The sequence below is a fragment of the Mobula birostris genome, chromosome 3 (assembly GCF_030028105.1).
Source record: "Mobula birostris isolate sMobBir1 chromosome 3, sMobBir1.hap1, whole genome shotgun sequence".
In the NCBI taxonomy this organism is placed as follows: domain Eukaryota; kingdom Metazoa; phylum Chordata; class Chondrichthyes; order Myliobatiformes; family Myliobatidae; genus Mobula; species Mobula birostris.
The window spans coordinates 35,345,130-35,367,661 of NC_092372.1; the positions used below are offsets into that span (position 1 = coordinate 35,345,130).

The 22,532-nt window shown below is 41.7% G+C and overlaps 1 protein-coding gene across 1 annotated transcript in view; it reads right to left on the reverse strand.

Moving 5' to 3' along the window:
• The window catches only part of fancg (FA complementation group G), a 36,236-nt gene that overhangs the window by 12,748 nt on the left and 956 nt on the right, over positions 1-22,532 (reverse strand). The window contains exons 2-7 of the mRNA XM_072251782.1: positions 14,913-14,997; positions 13,313-13,441; positions 12,039-12,229; positions 8,256-8,415; positions 3,889-4,019; positions 2,999-3,145 (exon numbers count right to left, since the gene is read on the reverse strand). Of these exons, the coding sequence (XP_072107883.1) occupies positions 2,999-3,145; positions 3,889-4,019; positions 8,256-8,415; positions 12,039-12,229; positions 13,313-13,441; positions 14,913-14,997 (843 nt within the window). The remainder of the gene's footprint in view (positions 1-2,998; positions 3,146-3,888; positions 4,020-8,255; positions 8,416-12,038; positions 12,230-13,312; positions 13,442-14,912; positions 14,998-22,532) is intronic.

Here is a 22,532-nt window from a genome sequence, read left to right on the forward strand (position 1 = left end):
AACAATCTCATCTCTTGCTTCTCTCAGTAACCATCAGACCCTGGGACATCTATCTTAATGTTAAGGGACCCAATGCAAATTTCATTTTTTAAGCTTAAAATGCCCTGGTATATTAGCACTGATCTCCCTATCCTCTACTTCCTTCTCCTTGGTAAATACCAACACTAAGTACTCATTTACGAATTACCCACTACTTCTGCCTCCAAGCACATATTCACATGTTCCGTCCCTTATCCTTGTGGTCCTACCTTCTCTACAGTTATCTTCTTACTCTAAAGTAGGTGTACAATGCTTTAGGATTCTCCTTTAATCCTACTTGTGAAGGACTCATCACGGCCCCTCCTGGCTCTCCAAATTCTCTTCTTAAGTTCTTTTCTGGCTCCTTTATAGTCTTCAAGGGCCCTTTTTGATTTGAGCTTTTTAAACGTTGACTATCACCTCTCTTATAATCCAAGTATCTTACCTTGCCAGCCTTGCCCTCCCTTCTTAATGGGACATACCTGTCCTCTAATCTGTCTTTAAACACTCTCCATAAGTCAGATACGGACATGTCCCAAAATAGCTGTTCCTGATTAACTCTCTCTAGTTCCTGCCTAATAATATCATAGTTTGCACTGCCCCAATTTAATACTCTGCCACAAGATCCATTCTTGCCCTTAAGAGTTATGGACTCTTCATGGCGGGAGGAGAAGATGGCGGCGCGCCTGCGCGTGCGCAGCCCTCTGGTGAAAAATGATATCGTATCTGTTAAATAGGGGCCGTGGACAATTCTGATTTGATGGAGAATGGATGTGAAAGCACAGAGGAACATCTGGAGAAATTTCTGAAACGCTCGTTCGCTGCTGTTGTTACTATGTGGTCTGGAATCTTTCGGATGGTAGGCCTCAAAATCCCCAGCCTTGCCTGCTTTTGGCAACTGAGAAGGAGGTCGAATCGTTCAGACAGAGATGGCGCTCAGTACTCGGTGTCGGACAGCTGATCAGAGCTCAAAGTTTTCGGATGACTCAGAGTCGGATTGTGGTCGGCATGGCAGAGAGAGTTTTTCTTCCTTCTCCCGTCTGCATGAGATGTGGGACATTTGAGAAACTTTGAACTTTACTGTACTCATGGACTTCTTCATCAAGTTATGGTATTGTTACACTGTTGTAACTATATGTTATAATTATGTGGTTTTGTTAGTCTTTTTCAGTCTTAGTCTGTCCTGTGTTTTGTGATATCACACCGGAGTAATATTGTATCATTTCTTAATGCATGCATTACTAAATGACAATAAAAGAGGACTACGTGTCTTCATAGTCTAAATCTGATGGCGGAGGGGAAGAAGCTGGGGAAGAATCATCCTAACACGTTGACTGTGGGTCTTCAGGCACCTATACTCCTCCCTAATAGTAATAATGAGAAGAGGGCATGTCTCAGATGGTAAGCGTCCTTAAAGATGGATGCCATCTTCTTGAAGCACTGCCTTTTGAAGATGTCCTCAATGGTGGGGGAGGCTTGCGCCAGTAATGGGAGCTGGCTAAGGCCACAGCCCTCTGCAGCCTCCTTCGATCTTGCACATTGGAGCCTCCATACCAGACAGTCATGTAACGAGTCAGAATGCTCTCCACTCTACACCTATAGAAAGTTGCTAGAATCTTTGACTTCCTCTTCAACTTCCTAATGAAGTACAGCCACTAGTATGTCCCCATTCCCTGCTTTCTCACCAACTCCTCCCAGATTCCAGCACTGACCTGCACACTACAAGCAATTTACAGCGGCCAACTCACCTACCAACCTGCATATCTCGGAAATGGTTGCAGAAACTAAAGCAACCAGAGGAAATCCACATGGTCACAGGGAGAATGTGTGAACTCCACACAGATGCTACAGGTTAGAATTGAACTTGGACACTGATGCTGTGAGGAGGCAGCTCTGCCAGATATGTCACTGTGTCATTCAGGCACAACTCTCTGAGAAGTCTGGTGTCAAGGGTGAACAGCAAATGCAAAGTTTTAAATCTATGTTGGAATCCTACACCCTGTAGCATTTGTGCAGAGAACTGTCCTTTATATCTGCATGCTAATCTCAAAGTTCGATTCTTTAGAAATTCATGAGCTACTCAGAATGAAATGCTTTTCTTAATTTGTAAAACAAATAGAATTAGATCTAACTTTACATCAAAGCTGAAAGAATACAAATTTGCAAAATGTAAGAGAAAAAACTAGGATTATGCCCTTTCCTATAGGATTTAAATGAAATTTGATTTCGGATCTGCTCACATGCTCTATTTCATTGTCAGTTAAGAGTGGATATCCCTCTGTACCTCACAATTGTAGCTGCGTACAAACTTTTAAGGAGCTTTTGAGCAGTTACTTTACAGTTCCCAAAGATCTTGCCAGGGTGGTGAACTGGATGTTTTTAATCAAATTTTGTTTGATAACGTATCTATGAAAAACCTGTTATGGTTATAACAGTATATCAATGCAAGTTCTTGTTCTAATATGAGCAAAGCAAGGGACTGTAAGTGTTCTCAACCAATGAAGCCGAAGTGATTCAAGTGACAGACGTGTAGTCTAACCCAGGAAGCATAAATTAATATTTAAATGGCTGTAAAAATTACAAACAGCCAAGAATGAATAATGAGGCTTTGATTGACAAGGAACAGACACAAGTATGACGATCGCAAAGTTTCTGAATGCCCAAGAATTTTATGTGGAAACGAAACTGCATGTGGTTAAGAGTAATGCATTGGAAAACCTAACAATGTGTCTCTTATAATGCATTTGCAGGATCTGGACTACTTCAGTGATATTTCAGTGCTTAATGGAAATGTTGATGCATATCATTGTCATCAGCATCACTGTCTCTCCACAATTTAGCCCATAATCTTGCAAGGTTCCACCGAGAGACTGACACCTGCAACAAATTCTGTCCACTGGACTAAACTTTCTGCCCGGACAATATGAGAAGTTGAAAGATATGTAATCAACAGAAATGTAATGAATAAAATTAAACTCACCATAGAAAGATGGTTTAGGGCCTCAAGTTCAGCTTCCAGCATCTCTAGCTGTCGATAGACCATAGCAGTATGATACAATGCAGGAAAGCACTGGATGTCTAATTGTAGTGCCCACCTGAAATATTGCAAGCCAGTTTGTGGTTTGCCCTAAAACAATTAAATTAACAAAAATAACACATTTGTTTATTTGGGGGAATAATCTTATAAACCATCAAATTTATATTTAAAACGATTTCTCAGTCAAGTATTTATGATACATTTTCCAAGTAAATTATAACAGGAGTAAATGCTACTGTTAACCTTGAAAAAGAATCAGCTCGAATCCAATTTAACCTATCAAAGTGGACAAAATTCAATCCAATTTCATCAGTGATTCCACAAGTACAGATATTACCAAAAAGGGAATTCAAACGGTCTACAAATTAAGTTCAGATACATATACCCATAATTAGGATTCTAACGTGACTGTATTGTATGACCAAGAATACTACTGTTCGTTAAAAAAAAAGTCACTATGGGCCATTTTTATGGTTGAAATCTGTATTTGTTTCAAGAACTGAAGTTTAAGAAATCCTTCTGAAACTCTGCACATATCCCTTTAGTAAATTAATATAACTTCTGACCTAAGATTTGAATGATTTTATTTTATATTGCGAATACACCAACACAGAACTAACTTCTTGTGTCATCCAATTAAGGTAAGTGAGTGTATACTTTATATTTTGAGTTATAGGAACCTCTGTTCACTCTTGATTCCATATTAAGACAATTGTCATTTATTAAAACTCCCTTCCACTGTAACATTTACATTCTCAGATATTTCCCTCCATTCACAGATTAAAAATGACTGTATTTTCTGGTTAAACACAAACGAATTGTGATTTGTGTACCACTTGGACTGAACTGTAACCGATCAGAGTGTAGATCTCTGCCAGAATTTTCTTAGAGCAAAGTCCATCGGTTGCTTGCTGCAGGATATCGATGGCTTCCAGGTAATTACCATCTTCCACTTTACGAACACCTAGTTAGAGCACAAAAAACAATCCTCACTTATTCGCCTGACAAATAGCAAGGAGTTCATAAAAGCAGATCATTCTGACTTATCGTCAAGTCAATATGAATGTCTCCGATTGATTTTAGAAGTTTACCTGCATTGATGGAACAATCACTTAACCACTGCTTGTAAATGCTAGCTTCGCAATTTATCAGGTTAAAGATAAAACTAACTATTTAAAAGAGAATAGAGCAGTCACTTAACCAGTGTTTGTAAATGTTAGTATCACATTTTATCAGGTCAAGGATACTATCAACTATTTTAAAAGAAAATACATATAAATAGCATCAACCATCCAAATATTTACTCAGTTTATTTTAACAATCAGTGAATTAACCAAAGTAGCAATAGAGTCATAGAGCAATACAGCACAGATACACTTTGGCCCAATCAGTCTATGCCAACCACAGTGCCCACTCAGCCATTTTCAATTTCCTATGCTTGGCCCATATCCAAAGCCCTGCCCCTCCGTGTAGCTATGCATGTATAAATTAAGTACAGTGTTACTATCCACATAAAAAACAGCATAGCAGAAGACAAAAACTCTAAAGGGGCTTTAAGTGCTCAAGACAAGCTTTTTTGATGGGGAAGAAAAGGAGGACATGCCTCAGGAGGATGAATCCGTGGAAAGCATCTGGCCCAGACACCATACCTGGCCAAGTACTGACGACTTGTGCTAATCAACTGGCTGGAGTCTTTACTGACATTTTTAAACCTCTCGCTTCAGCAGTTTGATATACCCACCTGCGCCAAGTAGGTGCCCAAGGAGAACCAGGTAACCTGTGTCAATGACTATCACCCAGTTGCCCTTACTGGATCCACTGTGATCAAGGGCTTTGAGAGGTTAGTCATGAAGCCTGAGGAGTGACCTGGATCCACTCCAGTTTGCCTACCGTCACAGATGTTATTTCATTGGCCTCTCACTCATCTCTGGAACACCTGGACACATATCAGATGTTCTTTATCGGTTATAGCCCAGCACTCAATGCTATCATCCCCTGGAAACCAATCAGTAAGCTCCAAGATCTGGGCCTCGATATCTCCCTGAGCAACTAGATCCTCGATTTCCTCACTTGCAGACTTTGGTCAACACAGACTGGCAACAACATCTCCACAATCACCTTCGGCACAGGTACACCACAAGGCTGTGTATTTAACCCCCCTGCTCTGTTCACTTTACACCTATGACTGTGTGGCTAAGTACAGCTCCAACACCATATTTAAGTTTGCTGGTGACACCACTGCTGTTGAGCAAATCAAAAAGGCAAAGAATTGGCATATTGGAGGGAGATTGGAAATCTGACTGAATGGACCCACAACGACCTCTCTCTAACCGTCAGCAAAACCAAAGAGCTGATTATTGACTGCAAGAGGAAGAAGCACATGTTTTTAGAATGTGGAAGGAAACACGAGCACCCAGGGGAAACCCAAGTGGTCACCGGTTGAACGTACAAACAGTGACGGGAAATTGAACCCTGATCGCTGATCACTAGCACTGTGTTGTTACACCAACCACTACTCCACTGTGAAATCACTTGTCAAAGCTACCTGAAAGCTCTGTAGAGGCACTTTCACATCATGCATTGCAGTGATCCTTGAAGATTGTTCACTCTCAGCTCTAAGAATAAATTATGCATGGTTAAGAACTGCTGACCTTGTCAGGTTTTCGTTCATATATCCCATGGGTGGATTAAAACAAAGAAAAGTCAATTGGTCCTCATGACTAAGCAGTATTCCAGAAGGGTATTTAAAGCTTTTGTTTCCACTTTTCCTGATGGAATACTAGGCAAGCAAATAACACAAGGAGCCAAATATTTTGTGATCATTGCCACCCGGTACACGAATTGCTGTTTACATATCCTTGCAGCATATACTCTTGGTGCTGCGCTGTCTACATGCTGTACACCATAGTTCACTGCACAAGGATCAATTTCAGTTATGTCTGAGATATAGTAAGTTGCTTTGTGGGAAGGACTGTCAGAAGCAAATGATGTAATGAATGTGAAATTACTTAAGTGGCTTGATGAACGTACTTGTAAGTACAGTTACTTAATTCATTTTTAAGATTCCTTAAGGTTGTCATAGCTGGGGGGTGGTAATGGGGACAAGCTCTCACTGCCTATTAAATGCTCCCAATAAATAGCCTCTGACAACCAAGTCCAGCTCCTGGCCTTCACGTGTGGCTTAGCTACTAAGCCTGGCAGAACCGTTTCTACTGACAGCAGGAGCAAAGGCAGCTTACTGGCGCCTTAAAACCAGTCGCTCTGGGCAGACGGGGCTTGTCAGCCGTAGTTGGCAGCTCATCTAGAAGGAAAATTCTGATCTCAAACCTCAGCTGCCTTGCGGCTATACCCAGTCATGGAGAAGGCTTCGGGAGTAAAACCCAAGGGAAAAATCCGGAGTGGGCAGTCCCTAAGGCAGTCCTGCATTGAGTCCAACGCTGACTGGCAACTCCCGCGACACTGCTGGTGCCAAACTGTACCAGTCTCTGCCATTCCTTTGGGTTCATCAGTTGCATGGAGAGGGGGAGCTTGCTACATGGGCAACAGCTTGCTCTCCATATTATACTGCACAGGCTTGCGTATCTAGGCAGCTATGGCGCACTATCCATGGTCGACCCTGACCGACAGAAGCCCTCACCTCACAAGAAAAATAAGACAAATCAAACTTCAAAGAACATTCCTGTTCTTCTTCCCTGGTGCATGGGAAAATAAGGGGAGATTTGATAAGAAATATACAAAGGTTACAGGAGGCAGGTACCTGGGTGACTGTTAAGTGAGGGAAAAGCAATGGGTAGCCAGTTCAGAGCACCCCTGTGGCCATTCCCCTCAACAATGAGTATATCACTTTTTATACCTTTGCAGGGGATGACTTACAAAGAGGAAGGCAGAACGACCCGATCTCTGGCACAGACTTTGTCTCTGTAGCTCAGAAAGGGGTGGGGAAGAGAAGACGACTGCAATAGTGTTAGTGGAGAGGATGTTTACCAAAGTGGGGAAGTCTAGGGGTTGCTCTCCATATTATACTGCACAGCCTTAGCATAGAAGGATATGGATTTACAACGGAGATAAGGAGGAATTTCTTTAACCAGAGGGTAGCTAATCTGTGGAATTCATTGCCACAAACAGCTGTGCAGGCCAAATCATTGGGCATATTTAAGGTGGAGGTTGATAGATTCTTCATTAATCAGGGCATCAAAGGTTATAGGGAGAAGGCAGGAGAATGTGGTTGAGAGGGATAATAAATCAGCCAAGATGGAATGACTGAGCAGACTTCATGGGCCAAATGTCCTAATTCTGCTCCTGTGTTTTATGACATTAAAATTACGAGGAGTACAGATAGGGTTAATGCAAGCAGGCTTTTCCACTGAGAGTGGGTGAGATTAGAACTAGAGGCTATGGGTTTAGGGTGAAAGTTTTCATAACTGAATCAGTATACTGTATATGAAGCACAATGTGAAGTGGTTGCAGACACTAAGTTAACAAATAAGAGTCCTGTTGTAGAGAAAGTTAGTGGCACAGCACCACACAGTGGAGAATCAGATTACACCAGCAATCATTCCAAAAACATTGTGGTCTCCATCTGTGCAGTATCATTGCAGAAATGAGAAAAAAAAAGGAGAGAAAACATTCTAACTTGTTCACAATGGGCATTGCAGGACTTACTGACAGAAGGGCAAAATGGTTTCCAAGGAAGGAACACAGAACAAACGTTATCTCCATTGACAGAACAAATTTCAGAAAGTTGAAGATCGGATTCACTTTTCACCGCTGTCTCTAAGGAGTTTGTACATTTTCCTTGCTTCCTCTCACATTCCAAAAAGACATACGGATTAGGGTTAAGATTAGTGAGTTGTGGGCATGCTATGTTGGTGCTGGAGGTGTGGCAATGCCTGCAGGGAGCCTGGCACAATCGACGCTGAATTAATTTGATACAGTTCACTGTACATTTTAATATACATGTAGCAAATAAAGCTGATATTTCTTTTTATGAGTTTATTTTGTGCTAATGTTTGTCCTTCTATTGATTACCAAGTTTTCAAGTTGTATCCTGCAATAGACCAACACCTAAATGGCATATCACATGTCATGTTATGAACAGCACCACTACTACATCAGGCAACAGATTTTCACGTGCACTATACTGATCTCTTAGTAATCAGATTTTTAAATTGGACTCATCTTGATCTTTAAGGTCACGTACCTCGCAAAAATGTAGCACAGGTGTACATCAACTGTCCCAGACTTCTGAGACTCAGTGCCAACACAAGACGCTTCCCCCTTCCATCTTTTAGTAGGTATCCAGTTTTAATGGACTGCCACAAATCATCACAATGTATATTCAAACCGGAGGCCGAGGAACTCTGAAAAACGCAGGCAAAAAAGTAAACAATGGCTTAAAAAAACACTTTCTTTGCATTATTCCAAAACAATTTCAGAATCCTAACACAATATTAAACCTACAGTCCATGGACAAGAATTGTTTTGAACAATATTTGGACAAGTGTATATTTCATGAACTGATTATTGAACAGTTTTGTTAAATGCTGTGCCTTGTGACCAACTAAGCAAAGTCAGCTAAAGCAAAAGAATGGTGAATTCTATTGTGTTTCTTGTATTTACTGTGATTGCCCACAAGAAAATGAACCTCAGTGTTGTATATGGTGACATATATGTACTTTGATAATCAATTTACTTTGAAATATATAACTGCATGATATTTGAATCAAATTTCCGCTTTTGTCAGAAGGATCAGTTTTCAGTTATTGAAGGATAACACACTGAACATATTTAAGGAGAACATATTGAGGGGTCCCAGAAGGTGGTCATCATATGGAATGAGGTGTCAGAGGAAGTAGGTTGAGACAAGTACATTCACAAAATTTAAAAGGCACATGGATAGGAAAGATTTTGAGGAATACCAGCAAAATGTGGGGACATGGGGTGAGATTAGACGGGAATTTTGGTTGGCATTGACCAGTTGAGCCAAAAGGCCTGTTCCCATACTGTCTGACTCTTTGAAAGATACAATGAGGTTGCATCATCTCATCCACTAATGAGAAAAACCATCAGAACAACTACTAAGAGCTTATGATTCCGTTCAGAAAATCCTTTTTTCTCTTCGTTTATCTTCTGTTGCTTGAGAGGTGTGGTTACAATTACAAAGCTAATCTATTTTAGTCATGAATTCGGATTGGAAATGAACTTCCTTCTGATCAGAACAGCATTCAGACCACAAGATGTATGGTCAAATTCTGCTCCTTTGGCCCATAGGGTCAGCTCCACCACTCAATCATGGTTGTTTAAACATTACCCTATTCCAACATCTCAAGTCTTTAAAATTCACTGACTTAAATCGTTCATCAATGTCTGTCTGTAGACATCTATCTGCCTAGTTCCTCTTGTACCAGTCTGAATCAAAAGGAATAGTCAAACATAACATCTCGGTAATATATTCTTCAGTTCTCTTCTACATCTCTATAAATGTGCTCTGCGTGGGCTTTAAGTTCTCAATGCAAAACCACTCTTCTCAAAGACCTGCAGTCCAAGTTACCACAAGTTGATCTATAACCCCAAGAATGTCATTTATTGTTGTGAAGTCATTTTAACTTCTTTTCACATCCCTTTCCACCCTGTAGTGGAAAAAAGCAAAAAACACAAAGGTAAGGCAAACGATAGGCCAATACCACTAATCCTACAACATTAATGAATACTTATTTACACCAAGAGAAACTTTATGCAATCTTCCACAAACACAAGAGATTCTGCAGATGTTGGGAATCTTGAGTGACATATACAAAATACTGGCCCTGATTAAGTCTCAGCCTCTAATGTGAATAGTTTATCCCCCTCCATAGGTGTTGCCTGACCTGCCGAGTTTCACAGGCAATTTTCCAAATGACAGCAGTACCAATGTCAGCCATAGACCATAACCATCCATGGAAATAATCAAAACAAAATGCCATAGAATGGAAAAGTTCTGGGGGTGCCAAGCCATCAGACAAGTGAACAGATACTTGATCAATCAATCACACTACAGGTTGACCTTCACTAATCCAACTACCTGTAATCTGGATCCTTCAATAATCTGGCACTGCTTATGCTTAATATGATCCTTCTGTAATTCGGCATTTTCACTAATCTGGCACTCCTCAGGTCCCAATGGTGCCGGGATTAGTGAAGGTCGACCTGTATATCAAGTGGCAACAAGTAAGGTCACACAAGGACTTGATGACGTTGACGGAGAATGCTCAACTAACAATGAAAGGGGTGGATAGTGGCAAAAGTACAATCACATAGAAGATGACAAAACAAAGATTTTAAATTGTTGAAGATTCATGTATCCTACAGTGTCATTTCTGCTTCTGCATTTAACCAGATTCTTATTACTTATGGCAGTGCAGCAGTCGGCAAATCACTATTACAGTGCCAGGGATCACTGATCGGAGTTCAATTCCTGCCACTGTCCGTAAGGAGTTTGTAGTATGTTCTCCCTGTGACATGTTTCCTCCGGGTGCTCCGATATCTTTCCACATTCCAAACATGTACAACTTAGTTAGGGTTGGTAAGCTGTGGGCGTGCTCTGTTGGCATCGGAAACATGGTGACACTTATCAAATGCCAATGTAATCCTGATTTGATATGATGCAAAAATAATACATTTCACTGTATGTTTTAATGTACAGCACATGTAACAAATAAAACTAATCTTTCTTTCTTACATTATTTCTGTTTTCTAACAAAAGCTGAAGGTTCTGAAGCCAGATTTTTTACACCGGGGAGGCAGAGAATTTGCAGAAAATGTTTGGTTGTTACCATATTGGTGAATGGCAGATCTCTCTGAGAAAACTGTTTTGTAAGAAATGTGGCAACCAATCACAACAAGTACAGGGACAGAAAGGTACTTGATTGACTGGAAAGAGGTGCTATATAAAGAAATGTCCCTTTTTTTCCTGAACTCAAATATACCAGCATTTAACTGTTCATTCAGGCACTTGCTATGCTGGATACATTTGAGATTCCGTTCATAGGAAATCCTTGCAGAAGGAATGAGTATTCCAATAAGCAAGTAAAAGTTACCCAGCGAGGGCCTCAATTAAAACCAGGGATTCCCGTGTCCTATTCATGATTAGTAAATTTGCAAGTATCTTGAATTGAATTGACTTTATTTCTTACATCCTTCACCTACATGAGGAGTGAAAATCTTTGTTACATCTCCATCTAAATGTGCAATGTACAATCATAGTAATTTATAATAATTTGTAATAAATAGAACAGTCAATGTAACATAGAAATACACTCAAATCAGTGTGAATTAATCAGTCTGATGGCCTGGTGGAAGAAGCTGTCCCAGAGCCTGTTGGTCCTGGCTTTTATGCTGTGGTACTGCTTCCTGGACGGTAGCAGCTAGAATAGATTGTGGTTTGCGGTGACTCAGGTCCCCAATGATCCTTCGGGCCCTTTGCTCACACCTGTTTTTGTAAATGTCCTGAATCATGGGAAGTTCACAACTACAGATGCACTGGGCTGTCAGCACCACTCTCTGCAGAATCCTGCGATTAAGGGAGGTACAGTTCCCAGACCAGGCAGTGATGCAGCCAGTCAGGATGCTCTCAATTGTATTCCTGTAGAAAGTTCTTAGGATGTGGGGGCCCATACGAAACTTCCTCAACCGTCTGAGGTGAAGAGGTGCTGTTGTGCCTTTTTCACCACACAGCTGGTGTGTACAGACCATGTGAGGTCCTTGGTGATGTGGATACCTAGGAACCTAAAGCAGTTTACCCTCTCAACCCCAGATACTACTGAAAGCAGAGTCTCTTTCATTATTATTAAAAACAGAAAATGCTGGTAATAAATAAATAGTGCAGGCAACTCAAGCTTTGCTTGTATACCCTGACAGAACCAGTAAAGAAATCTGATCTATCACAGTATGCAATGAATTAGACAATGTACAAGCAATAAATCCTTATCTAGCGAGGCAAACTTACTCTCTCCTTGAGCATGTGTAGCACTGCATCAACTTTCTCCAGCTGATTTCTAGCCAGCCACAGCAGGCTTTGCAGATATAATATCTGATGAACTCCCTGAATAACAGTAGGGTCACTGATGTTCTGAAATATCATTTTGCATAATTTCATGATGTCCTGTTCGTCAAAACATTTACCATACGCTTCTAATCCTGTTTCAAACAAATTTGCAAAGAACCATGAAGATTAAACAACTTTGTAGTTCTTGAGTCCAAAACACAATAAGCAAACTTTCCTACCAAAGAAAGCACATACTTAGGCCATGAAGAATGCAAAAATAGTTTTATTAACTTTTGTTACCATAAGGAAAAAACTAGCACGAGCAGCAATTCTAAAGAATAATATTGATTTTTAAACAAAATATTGCAGACAGTGCATGCTCACTAAAAGATATTCTTTATTTGTTTGGGCAAACAACAGTTAAAGAAGCCAATGAGAAGAGGCAGCTTGGATGAAATAAAAGATCAGAGCAACAGCTTGCTAGTCTTGGATATCTTGTAAGGGTTGCTTAGGAGCCTCATTCACAGGTTTCCTTCTCGGCTCGGTGGCAGGGCCCTCATCACTAAGTCGGATAGTTGGAGAATCAACCACGCTCCAAAGAACTGAGCAAGCAGCTTAGGCTAATGCTTCAGCAAAGATCTGATCTCATAAACAAAGTGTTCAATTGAACCCAACTTCCTCCCAAGTGGATATAAAAAGGTCCAAATGGCATACTGTATTGAGTTCTCTTGCATATAAATTCCATTCTTCGTGGAAGCTCCATGTGTAAAATGGCTGCCATGCATCAGCAGTACACTTCAAATCTACTTAAAAGCATGGGGTATTTTTTTGGAAATCCTGAGGTTGTGATTGCAATCTTCCTGGTGACAACAGGAATTATCAACAAGCAGTGACTTAAGGTGCAAAGAAAAAGTTTAGAAAAGTGTGAGGTAATTAAAAATTTACTTGAAATTTAAAATGTCAGTGCTTAGTGAGGCAGAAAGCATCATCAGGCATATTTATTACGACAGTCTGCATCTGTACAGCTATTATATCTGCATCAGACTACATCAACTGTACTCAGTCTCTGAGTGCTTTCACAAGTGAGGTCTTCCATCTCATTTCACAATAAGGTAATCGGAAGGAAAAAAGAAGAAATATCCTGCAAACAGCTCATGTACAAGTTAGGGAGGCAGCAAACTACTAACACAGTGGTTATAACAAATCACAATCAGCCCTGCAGGTTTATAACTTACCTCGGGTTAATCCCTGGAACAACTGGGAGTGATCGCTGTGAATGACGTCAGATAAGCTGATACCTAAAACAATGGTATTGTACAGCACAGTCAGTTCCAGGGGAAGGCTGGGTATAGTCGGTGGCAACCCTGCAGGAAGACACAACATTTAGTGCGCATTCTGTAGAAAAACAAGGTTTCCCAGTTAATGAGCAATTAGACCACACATGTTGACAATAAAACAGGCTGCAGAGTGTACTGCCCAACTGAAATTGTGTACCATTCAACGCCAGGGTGCCATGTGTTTTAAAAGCCTTTCTCCTGAGATACACTGCAACCACTGAAAATCAATACACACGGAGATCGTTCTGCTCCTGTACACACTTGGGAACAATGCCACCTGACCTGTGCTTTGCCTCCTGGATTTTAAATTTTATCCGCCATCTGCTTGCACCCTCTGCCAGCCTACTATTACCTGCTGAACTCTCCCACTACTCTCCCTACTTACCGAACCAAGGACTTCTGAGCTCTGCAGCCTACATCTCTCTGAGTTAATTTTTCAATGTTGGAAAATAGTAAGGTAATTTTTGAACTTAATAACTTGCTGTATTTGGTTACACATTATGGCAAAGCCACCCAAATCCAGAGAAACTATAACGTTGCACATCTTCTGGAATGCTAATGGGGGGGGGGGGGAACTAATGCAAAATACAGACAAGAAATGTAAAACTAACAAAAAAACCTGAAGATGCTGGAAATCTGGCATAAAAAAGAAAATGTTGGAAACACTCAGCAGATCAGATAGAGAAATGGAATTGTTATTTCTATCTGAAGATCATTTGTCATCCTGCATTACCTGATGCGTATTATCAGACTTGAAACTGGAGTGTGAAGGTGGGAGACGTCTGGAGGGAGATCAGCGGGGACACCTGAGCCAGATTCTGATATGTAGAAGTGTTAACGGGAACCATTAGAGGGCAAAGGAGAGATGAATAACAGTTGGAAACAGGTGGAAGGTGGGGGGGGGGGGGGGGGGAGGGACCTGGACGTGAAGTTGGTGGATCAAGGAAGCAGAAAGAGGCAAAGATGGGTGAGTGGTGGGCTGGGAGGAGGGTGGGAAGGGGGACAGAAAATGGGAGGACTAATGGACCAGAAGGAGAAAGGGAGGAGGGGAATAAAGAAAAGGGGTGAGGGGTTACCTAAAATTGGAAAACTTAATATTCATGCCACTGGGTTGTAGACCACCCAGGTGGAGTAGAAGGTGTTTCTTATCGAGTTTGCATCAGGGTTCATCCTGGCAGTATGGTGGACAGGTCAGTGTGGGAATGGTGAGGGGACTTGAAATGGTTGACAACTGGGAGCTTAGGGTGGCCACTGCAGACGAGGTGTCCTGCAAAATAGTCGCAGAGTTTGCACTTGGTCTTGTCAATGTAGAGGAGCCCATAATGGGAGCACTGAAAGCAGCAGACAAAGCTGGAGGAGATGCATGTGAACATTTGCCTCACTTGGAAGGACTGTTTAGGCCCCTGGATGGTGGTGAGGGAGGAGGTATGGCCTTTTGCTCTTGTGGCAGGGGACGCAACAGTGATTGATGACACAGACCGGCTTACCACGTCAGTACCTTGGATTTGCTCTAGCAGTTTGTTGAAAGAAACATAGCTCTGGCGCAAGGTAGCTTTCCAACTTGCAGTGTGGGTAGAAATATTCTGGGAGAAATAAAATACATTAGTCAATTATACTGTTACATGCTCAAGGAGATCTCTTTTTTTGTGAGAATGATGTAATGGTCTTTTGGAGGTCACCTGATGTGAGGTCACGTGATGACATGTGACCCACGGGTATATAAGGGTCGACCCGGATGACGCAGTTGGGTTTTTAGTTTGTAGATTTCTAGGTAGAACGTGCTGTGTCACCGTTTCTGTTGCGTGTTTGTTTTTGTGACGCAGTTTCATTTTTAAAACGGAGTATTGCGTTCTATTGCAAGATACCATATTATTGGACTGGAAATTTTTGCTAGATGTGTTGATTTACTCAATTCCAACAGTAGAAGGGAGAGTGAAGACTTTATCGAGGTACAGGATCGAAGGATCGAGAGGAGTTGGCATCGTTTGGCAGTTTAATAAAGGATCAACCTTATTGAGTCTTCGTTGGAGGAGTACGACCTGCATCAAGGATAACTCTTGCCAAAAAGAGCAAGGAGTTCATGCAAAGGTGTGCTCTCTCTCTAAAGGAATTTAAAGTCAGTTGTTTTAAACTGTTTATTTTCGGCATCGTGAATCCTGTGGACAGAACCAGCAGGAAAGTTGCGTCTGTGAAGAAATCGTTCTCCAGAGAAGTCTCTCCCAATTGAACGTATAAATCTGTTGGACTTTCGAATTTATCGCTTTAAGAATTATATTTGACTGCATCGCTTTAAGAACTGTTTTCACATTTAACGCTTTAAGAACTAGTGCCGAGTGATGAGGTGTTGAACGGCTGCATATCGGTTAACTTCCGGTTACAGTTTTCATTTGTTTTTTTCCTTATCGTTTATCCGTGTGTAATAACTGTTTGGTTGTTTTTATATAACCTGTCTCGATTGATAGTCATTGTTGCCGTTTACGTAACAATACGATACACCACATAATTAAATACAAAAGACAAGTCTGTAAGTGAAGAGATTCAGCTGAGTTATTTGCACAAGGTGAGATTAGATAAACTGGCACAATGCTATCACTGAAGAAAAGGAAGTTCTTATAAATTTGTCAATAGTCATAGGAAACTACAGTACAGAAAAAGGCCCTTCGGCCCATCTAGTCCTTACCGAACCATTTAAACTGCCTTCTCTCATTGACCTGCAGTCGGACCATAGCCCTCCATACCCCTACCATCCATGTACCTATCCAAACTTCTCTTAAGGTTGAAATCAAGCTCACATACACCACTTGCACTAGCAGCTCATTCCACACTCTTACGACCCCTTCAGTGAAGAAGTTTTCCCTCATGTTCCCCTTACACTTTTCACCTTTCACCTTAACCCATGATCTCTGATTATAGTCCCACGTAACCTCAGTGGAAAAAGTCTGTTTGCATTTACTCTATCTATACCCCTCATAATTTTGTATACTATCAAATCTCCTCTCAAGTTTCTATGTTCCAAGGAATAAAGTTCTAACCTATATAATCCTTCCTTATAACTCAGGTCCAGACTCGGCAATATCCTTATAAGTTTTTTTTGTACTCTTTCAACCGTATTTACATCTTTCCTGCAGGTAGGTGACCAAAACTGCACATGATATTCCAACTCAGGCCTCACCAACATCTTATACAACTTCAACATAACATCCCATCTCCTGTACTCAATACATTGATTTATAAAGGCCAATGTGCCAAAAACTTTCTGTACGACCCTATCTACCTGTGATGATACTTCCAACAAATTATGGACCTGTGCTTGCAGCTGGCATGTGGAGAACTAAGGGTCATAGTTTCAAGATAAAGTATTGCCACTCTAGAACAGAATGAGCAGAAAAGTTTTCACCTACAGAACAGTGGGTAGAAGTTATTGCCCAAGTGTTTTGTGGACATTCAATGACTGAAAATTTTCAGGACTGAAATCGATAGATATTTAGATACTGGGGGTAATTATGGAATATAGACTAATGCAGGAAAGTAGCTTTGAGAAAAATGGAGTGTGTAGAAAGGGCCAAATGCCCTATTCCTGATTTTCTTTCTTATATTGTTCTCAAGTGGATTTGAATACACCTGGCGAATTAAAAATGCTTTAACTGAACTTTTTTTCTAAAATTTCTTCGGTGACACGATGAAATACTATACTAGTGTTCTATCTATTCTTTATAGCAACTAGAACAGTCATCCAGTTGTCAAAATACTCACGACTGAGAGCCTCTCGAGTATTTTACCAGTACTGACCATGCTAGTACACTATTTCCACATACGACTGGCCTGCTGAGAACAATCGATGTGTTGTTACAATGAAGTATACTACAACTGAACAGGTGTGAATTCTCAACCATGATTTCCTAGTTACTTGAATTTTGTATCTGACTGTATATGAAGCTATCCCGCCATTCATAAAGTTACTCAAACATCCATTTATTTATTTCGCGATAGTGCAGAGTAAAGCCCTTCTGACTCTTTGAGCCACGCTGTCCCAGTAACATCCGACAAACCCTAACCTAATCACGGGACAATTTACAATGACCAATTAACCTACCCGGTACATCTTTGAACCAAGGGAGGAAACCAGGGGATACAGACAAAGGAGATTCTGCAGGTGCTGGAAATCCAAAGCAACAGATACACACAAAATGCTGGAGGAACTCAGCAGGTCAGGCAGCATCTATGGAGGGGAATAAGCAGTCAACGTTTCAGGCCACAAACAAGAGAAAATCTGCAGATGCTGGAAATCCAAGTGACACACATAAAATGCTGGAGGAACTCAGGAGGCCAGGAAGCATCTATGGAAAAAAGTACAGTCAACGTTTTGGGCTGAAACCCTTTTCGGGCCAAGATCTTTCGTCAGTCTCGAAATGGTGACTGTCTATTCTCCTCCGTAAACGCAGCCTGGCCTGCTGAGTTTCTCCAGCATTTTGGGTGTTGCTCAAAGATCACCGGTTTTAATTGCTTCCTCAACAATATACAGTATTTGCCTTTAGCTGTCTAAGTCCTAAGCGCTGGAATTCCCACTGCTCAGAATCAGATTTATTTACAACGACACATGTTGTGAAATTTGTTGTCTTGCAGAAGCAGTACAGTGCAATACTTCTACTTCCTTAAAACTCTTGACCATTTTGTCACTCACAACTCCGTTTGTGACCTTTCATAAATTATAACTTATACATACCCTTGCTGCATACACTTTAAATGGCCTTTCCCTGTACTACGATCTTCATTTCCTGGCTACTGTGTATTACCTCTACCTTCACCTCACCCTTCATGAAATAACTTCCAACTACTTCTATTCTAACTTCTGATAAGCTCTGCGACAAATTTATCAACCAAATTCAGTGAAAGCCACAACTTTCAAAGTACTATTATTTTACCTGCATAAAAAAAAGAAGAAAGAAATATTTAGGTTGCTGCCATGGCACCTTAGAGATTTTGCAATGAAGACCACATTGAAGAAAGTAATCAAATCAAACTGCAATATCTTCTGCTCTGTGCCACAGGGAAAGTCACTACCAGGGTCCTGCTCAGCTGCCTGGTCACAGTCGCTCTGTGACTATCAATGCAGATTCCACCTGTCCTGAGGCGAAGTGCATATACTCTTTATCATATGACAACTGTAATCACCACATATGGCATTTTTCAAACCTATAAAAGCCTCAAGGCCAGTTAGTTCAGAGTCACGCACACACAAAATGCTGAAGGAACTCTGCAGGTCAGGTAGCCACTCTGGAAACGAATAAATAATCGATATCTTGGACCAAGACCCTTCTTCAGTACTGGAAAGGAAGGGAGAGAACACCAGACTAAAAAAGGTCAAGGAACAGGAGGGAAGAGAGCTAGTAGATGATAGGTGAAGCCAGGTAGGTAGGGAAGGTAAAGGGCTGCAGAGGAAGGAATCTGACTGGAGAGGAGAGTGGACCATTGGAGAAAGAGAAGGAAGAAAAGAAGCCGGGGGAGGCGATAGGCAGGTGAGAAGAGGTAAGAGGCTATCGTGGAGAAGAGAGGAGGGGAAGGAAAAAAATACCAAAAGAATAAATCAGTGTTCATGCCATCAGGTTGGAGGCTACCCAGACAGAATATAAGGTGTTGCTTCTCCACACTGAGGGTGGCCTCATCATGGCACAAGAGGAGGCCAGGGACTGACATGTCGAAACAGGAATGGGAATCAGAATTAAAATGTTTGACCACTGGGAAGTTCCTGTTTTAATAGTCTTAATCTAGGATCCATAAACTATCAGAATCATACAGACATACAGCATAGAAACAGGTCCTTTAACCCACTAAATACACACCGACCATCAACTACCCATTTAATATAATCCTACATTAATCCCGTTTTTATTCTCTCCACATTCTTATCATCTCCCTCAGACTGTACCACTCACCTCCAAGAGAAGGACAATTTACAGTGACCAATTAACTTACCAACTTTTGGATAGAGCATCTGGAGTAAATCTGCGTGGTCATAGGGAAAACTTGCAAATGCCACTCAGGCAGCACCAAAAGTTAGATAGAACCTGGTTAGATCAAAACATAGAAAACCTACAGCACTATGCAGGCCCCTCGACCCACAAAGCTGTGCCGAACATGTACTTACTTTAGAAATTACCCAGGGTTACCCATAGCCCTCTATTTTTCTAACCTCCATGTACCTATCCAGGAGTCTCTTAAAAGACCCTATTGTATCCACTCCTACCACCAACGCTGGCAGACCATTCCTCGCACACACCACTCTCTGCGTAGAACGACTCACTCCCTGACATCTTCTCTGTACCTTCTTCCAAGCACCTTAAAACTGTAGCAACACACACAAAATGTTGGTGGATCCTAGGGAGGCCTCCCATCCCATGATCCTCTCTCTTCTCTAGCCTTGTATCCCCTTTGCCAATTCACTTTCCAGATTTTGGATCCATCCCTCCCCCTCCTGTCCTCTCCTATCATTTTGGATCTCCCCCTCCCCCTCCCACTTTTAAATCTCTTACCATCTCTTCTTTCAGTTAGTCCTGACAAAGGCTCTCAGCCCAACACGTCGACTGTACCTCTTCCTAGAGATGCTGCCTGACCTGCTGTGTTCCACCAGCATTTTGTGTGTGTTGCTTGAATTTCCAGCATCTGCAGATTTCCTTGTGTTTGCACCTTAAAACTGTGCCCTCTCATGCTAGCCATTCAGCTCTGGGAAAAAGCTTCTGACTATCCACACGATCAATGCCCCTCAGCATCTTATACACCTCTGTCAGGTCACCTCTCATCTTCCGTCGCTCCAAAGAGAAAAGGCCAAGTTCACTCAAACTATTCTCATAAGGCATGCTCCCCAATCCAGGCAACATCCTTGTAAACCTCCTCTGCACCCTTTCTGTAGTTTCCACATCCTTCCTGTAGTGAGGTGACCAGAACTGAGCACAGTACTCCAAGTGGGGTCTGACCAGGGTCCTATATAGCTGCAACATTACCTCTCGGCTCCTAAATTCAATTCCACGATTGATGAAGGCCAATACACCGTATGCTTTCTTATCCACAAATTCAACCTGCACAGCAGCTCTGAGTGTCCAATCAACTCGGACCCCAAGATCCCTCTGATCCTGCACATTGCCAAGAGTTTTACCATTAATACTATATTCTGCCATATTTGACCTCCCAAAAGGAATCACCTCACACTTACCTGGGTTAAACTCCATCTGCCACTTCTCAGCCCAGTTTTGCATACTATCGATGTCCTGCTGTAACCTCTGACAGCCCTCCACACTATCCACAACACCCCCAACCTTCGTGTCATCAGCAAATTTACTAACCCATCCCTCCACTTCCTCATCTAGGTCATTTATAAAAATTACAAAGTGAAGGGGTCCCAGAACAGATCCCTGAGGCACACCACTGGTCACTGACCTCCATGCAGAATATGACCCACCTACAGCCACTCTTTGCCTTCTGTGGGCAAGCCAATTCTGGATCCACAAAGCAATGTCCCCTTGGATCCCATGCCTCCTTACTTTCTCAATAAGTCTGGCATGGGGTACCTTATCAAATGCCTTGCTGAAATCCATATACACTACATCTACTACTCTACCTTCATCAATGTGTTTAGTCACATCCTCAAAAAATTCAATCAGGCTCGTAAGGCACGACCTGCCCTTGACAAAGCCAAGCTGACTATTCCTAATCATATTATGCCTCTCCAAATGTTCATAAATCCTGCCTCTCAGGATCTTTTCCATCAACTTACCAACTCACTGGTCTATAATTTCTGGGCTATCTCTACTCCCTTTCATGAATAAGGTAACAACATCTGCAACCCTGCAGTCCTCCGGAAACTCCCCCGTCCCCATTGATGATGCAAAGATCATTGCCAGAGGCTCAGCAATCTCCTCCCTCGCCTCCCACAGTAACCTGGGGTACAACTCCTCTGGTCCCTGAGACCTATCCAACGATGCTTTCCAAAAGCTTCAGCATATCTTCTTTCAGAGCTCTACTGGACAGCAGCCCTACTAGCTGTGCCACTCTGCCACCCATTACAATGGAGTTCTGAGGTAAAAGAACGTTGCAGGTTCAAGGCCTCAAGAATTTCTTAAAATTTTGCACAGATTCAGCATGTCATCGAAAACTTTGATAATCTTCTATAGATGCACACCGCAGAATATCCTAACTGGTTGCAGGTCTATATGGAAACACCAATGTCCAGGAGCAGAAAAGCCCACAAAAAGTGGTCATCTATCACAGGAAAAGCCCTCCCAATCATTGAGCACATCTACAAGGAGTTCTGGCATAGGAGTGCATCATCTAGGATCCCCACCATCCAGGCCATGTTCTATTTTCTTGCATGGCATGGGAGCAAAATTAGGCCATTCAGCCCATTGAGTCTGCTCCACTATTCCATCATGGCCGATTTATTATCCTTCTCAACCCCATTCTCTAGCTTTCTCCCCATAACCTTTGACACTCTTACTAATCAGGAAACTATCAAGCTGCACTTTAAAAATACCAAATGTCTTGGCCACCACAGACATCCGTGGCAATGAATTCCACAGATTCATCACCCTCTGACTAAGGAAATCCATCCTCACCTCTCTTCTAAAGGGGTGTCCTTCTATTCTGAGGCTATGCCCTCTGGTGTGAGACACCCCGGCTTACTGAAAACATCCTCTCCACAGATACTCAACCACTTGGCTGCAGAACCAGCACGGACAACTTAACTTACCTCAACTCTGAACTGATTCCACAACCATGGACTCACTTTCAAGGACACAACTCATGTTCCTTGTTTTGTCTATGTAGTTTTTTATTTACACAGATTGTCTTCTTTTGCACATTAGTTGTCAGTCTTGTGTGTAGTTCTTCATTGATTCTATTTTATTTCTTTATTCTACTGTGAATGCCTGTAATTAAGTGTGTCTTAGGGTTGTACATGGTGACGTATTCATACTTTGATAATAAATTTACTTTGAACGTTGAAACCTGGCAAAAAAAAATCATAGTCTACCAAGCAGCCATGATCCTATATGCTTCTAAGATGAGCTGCCGAGAGCAGCCATGTGGAAATACTGGAGAGGTGCTATCAAAGCAGTCTCACAAAGTT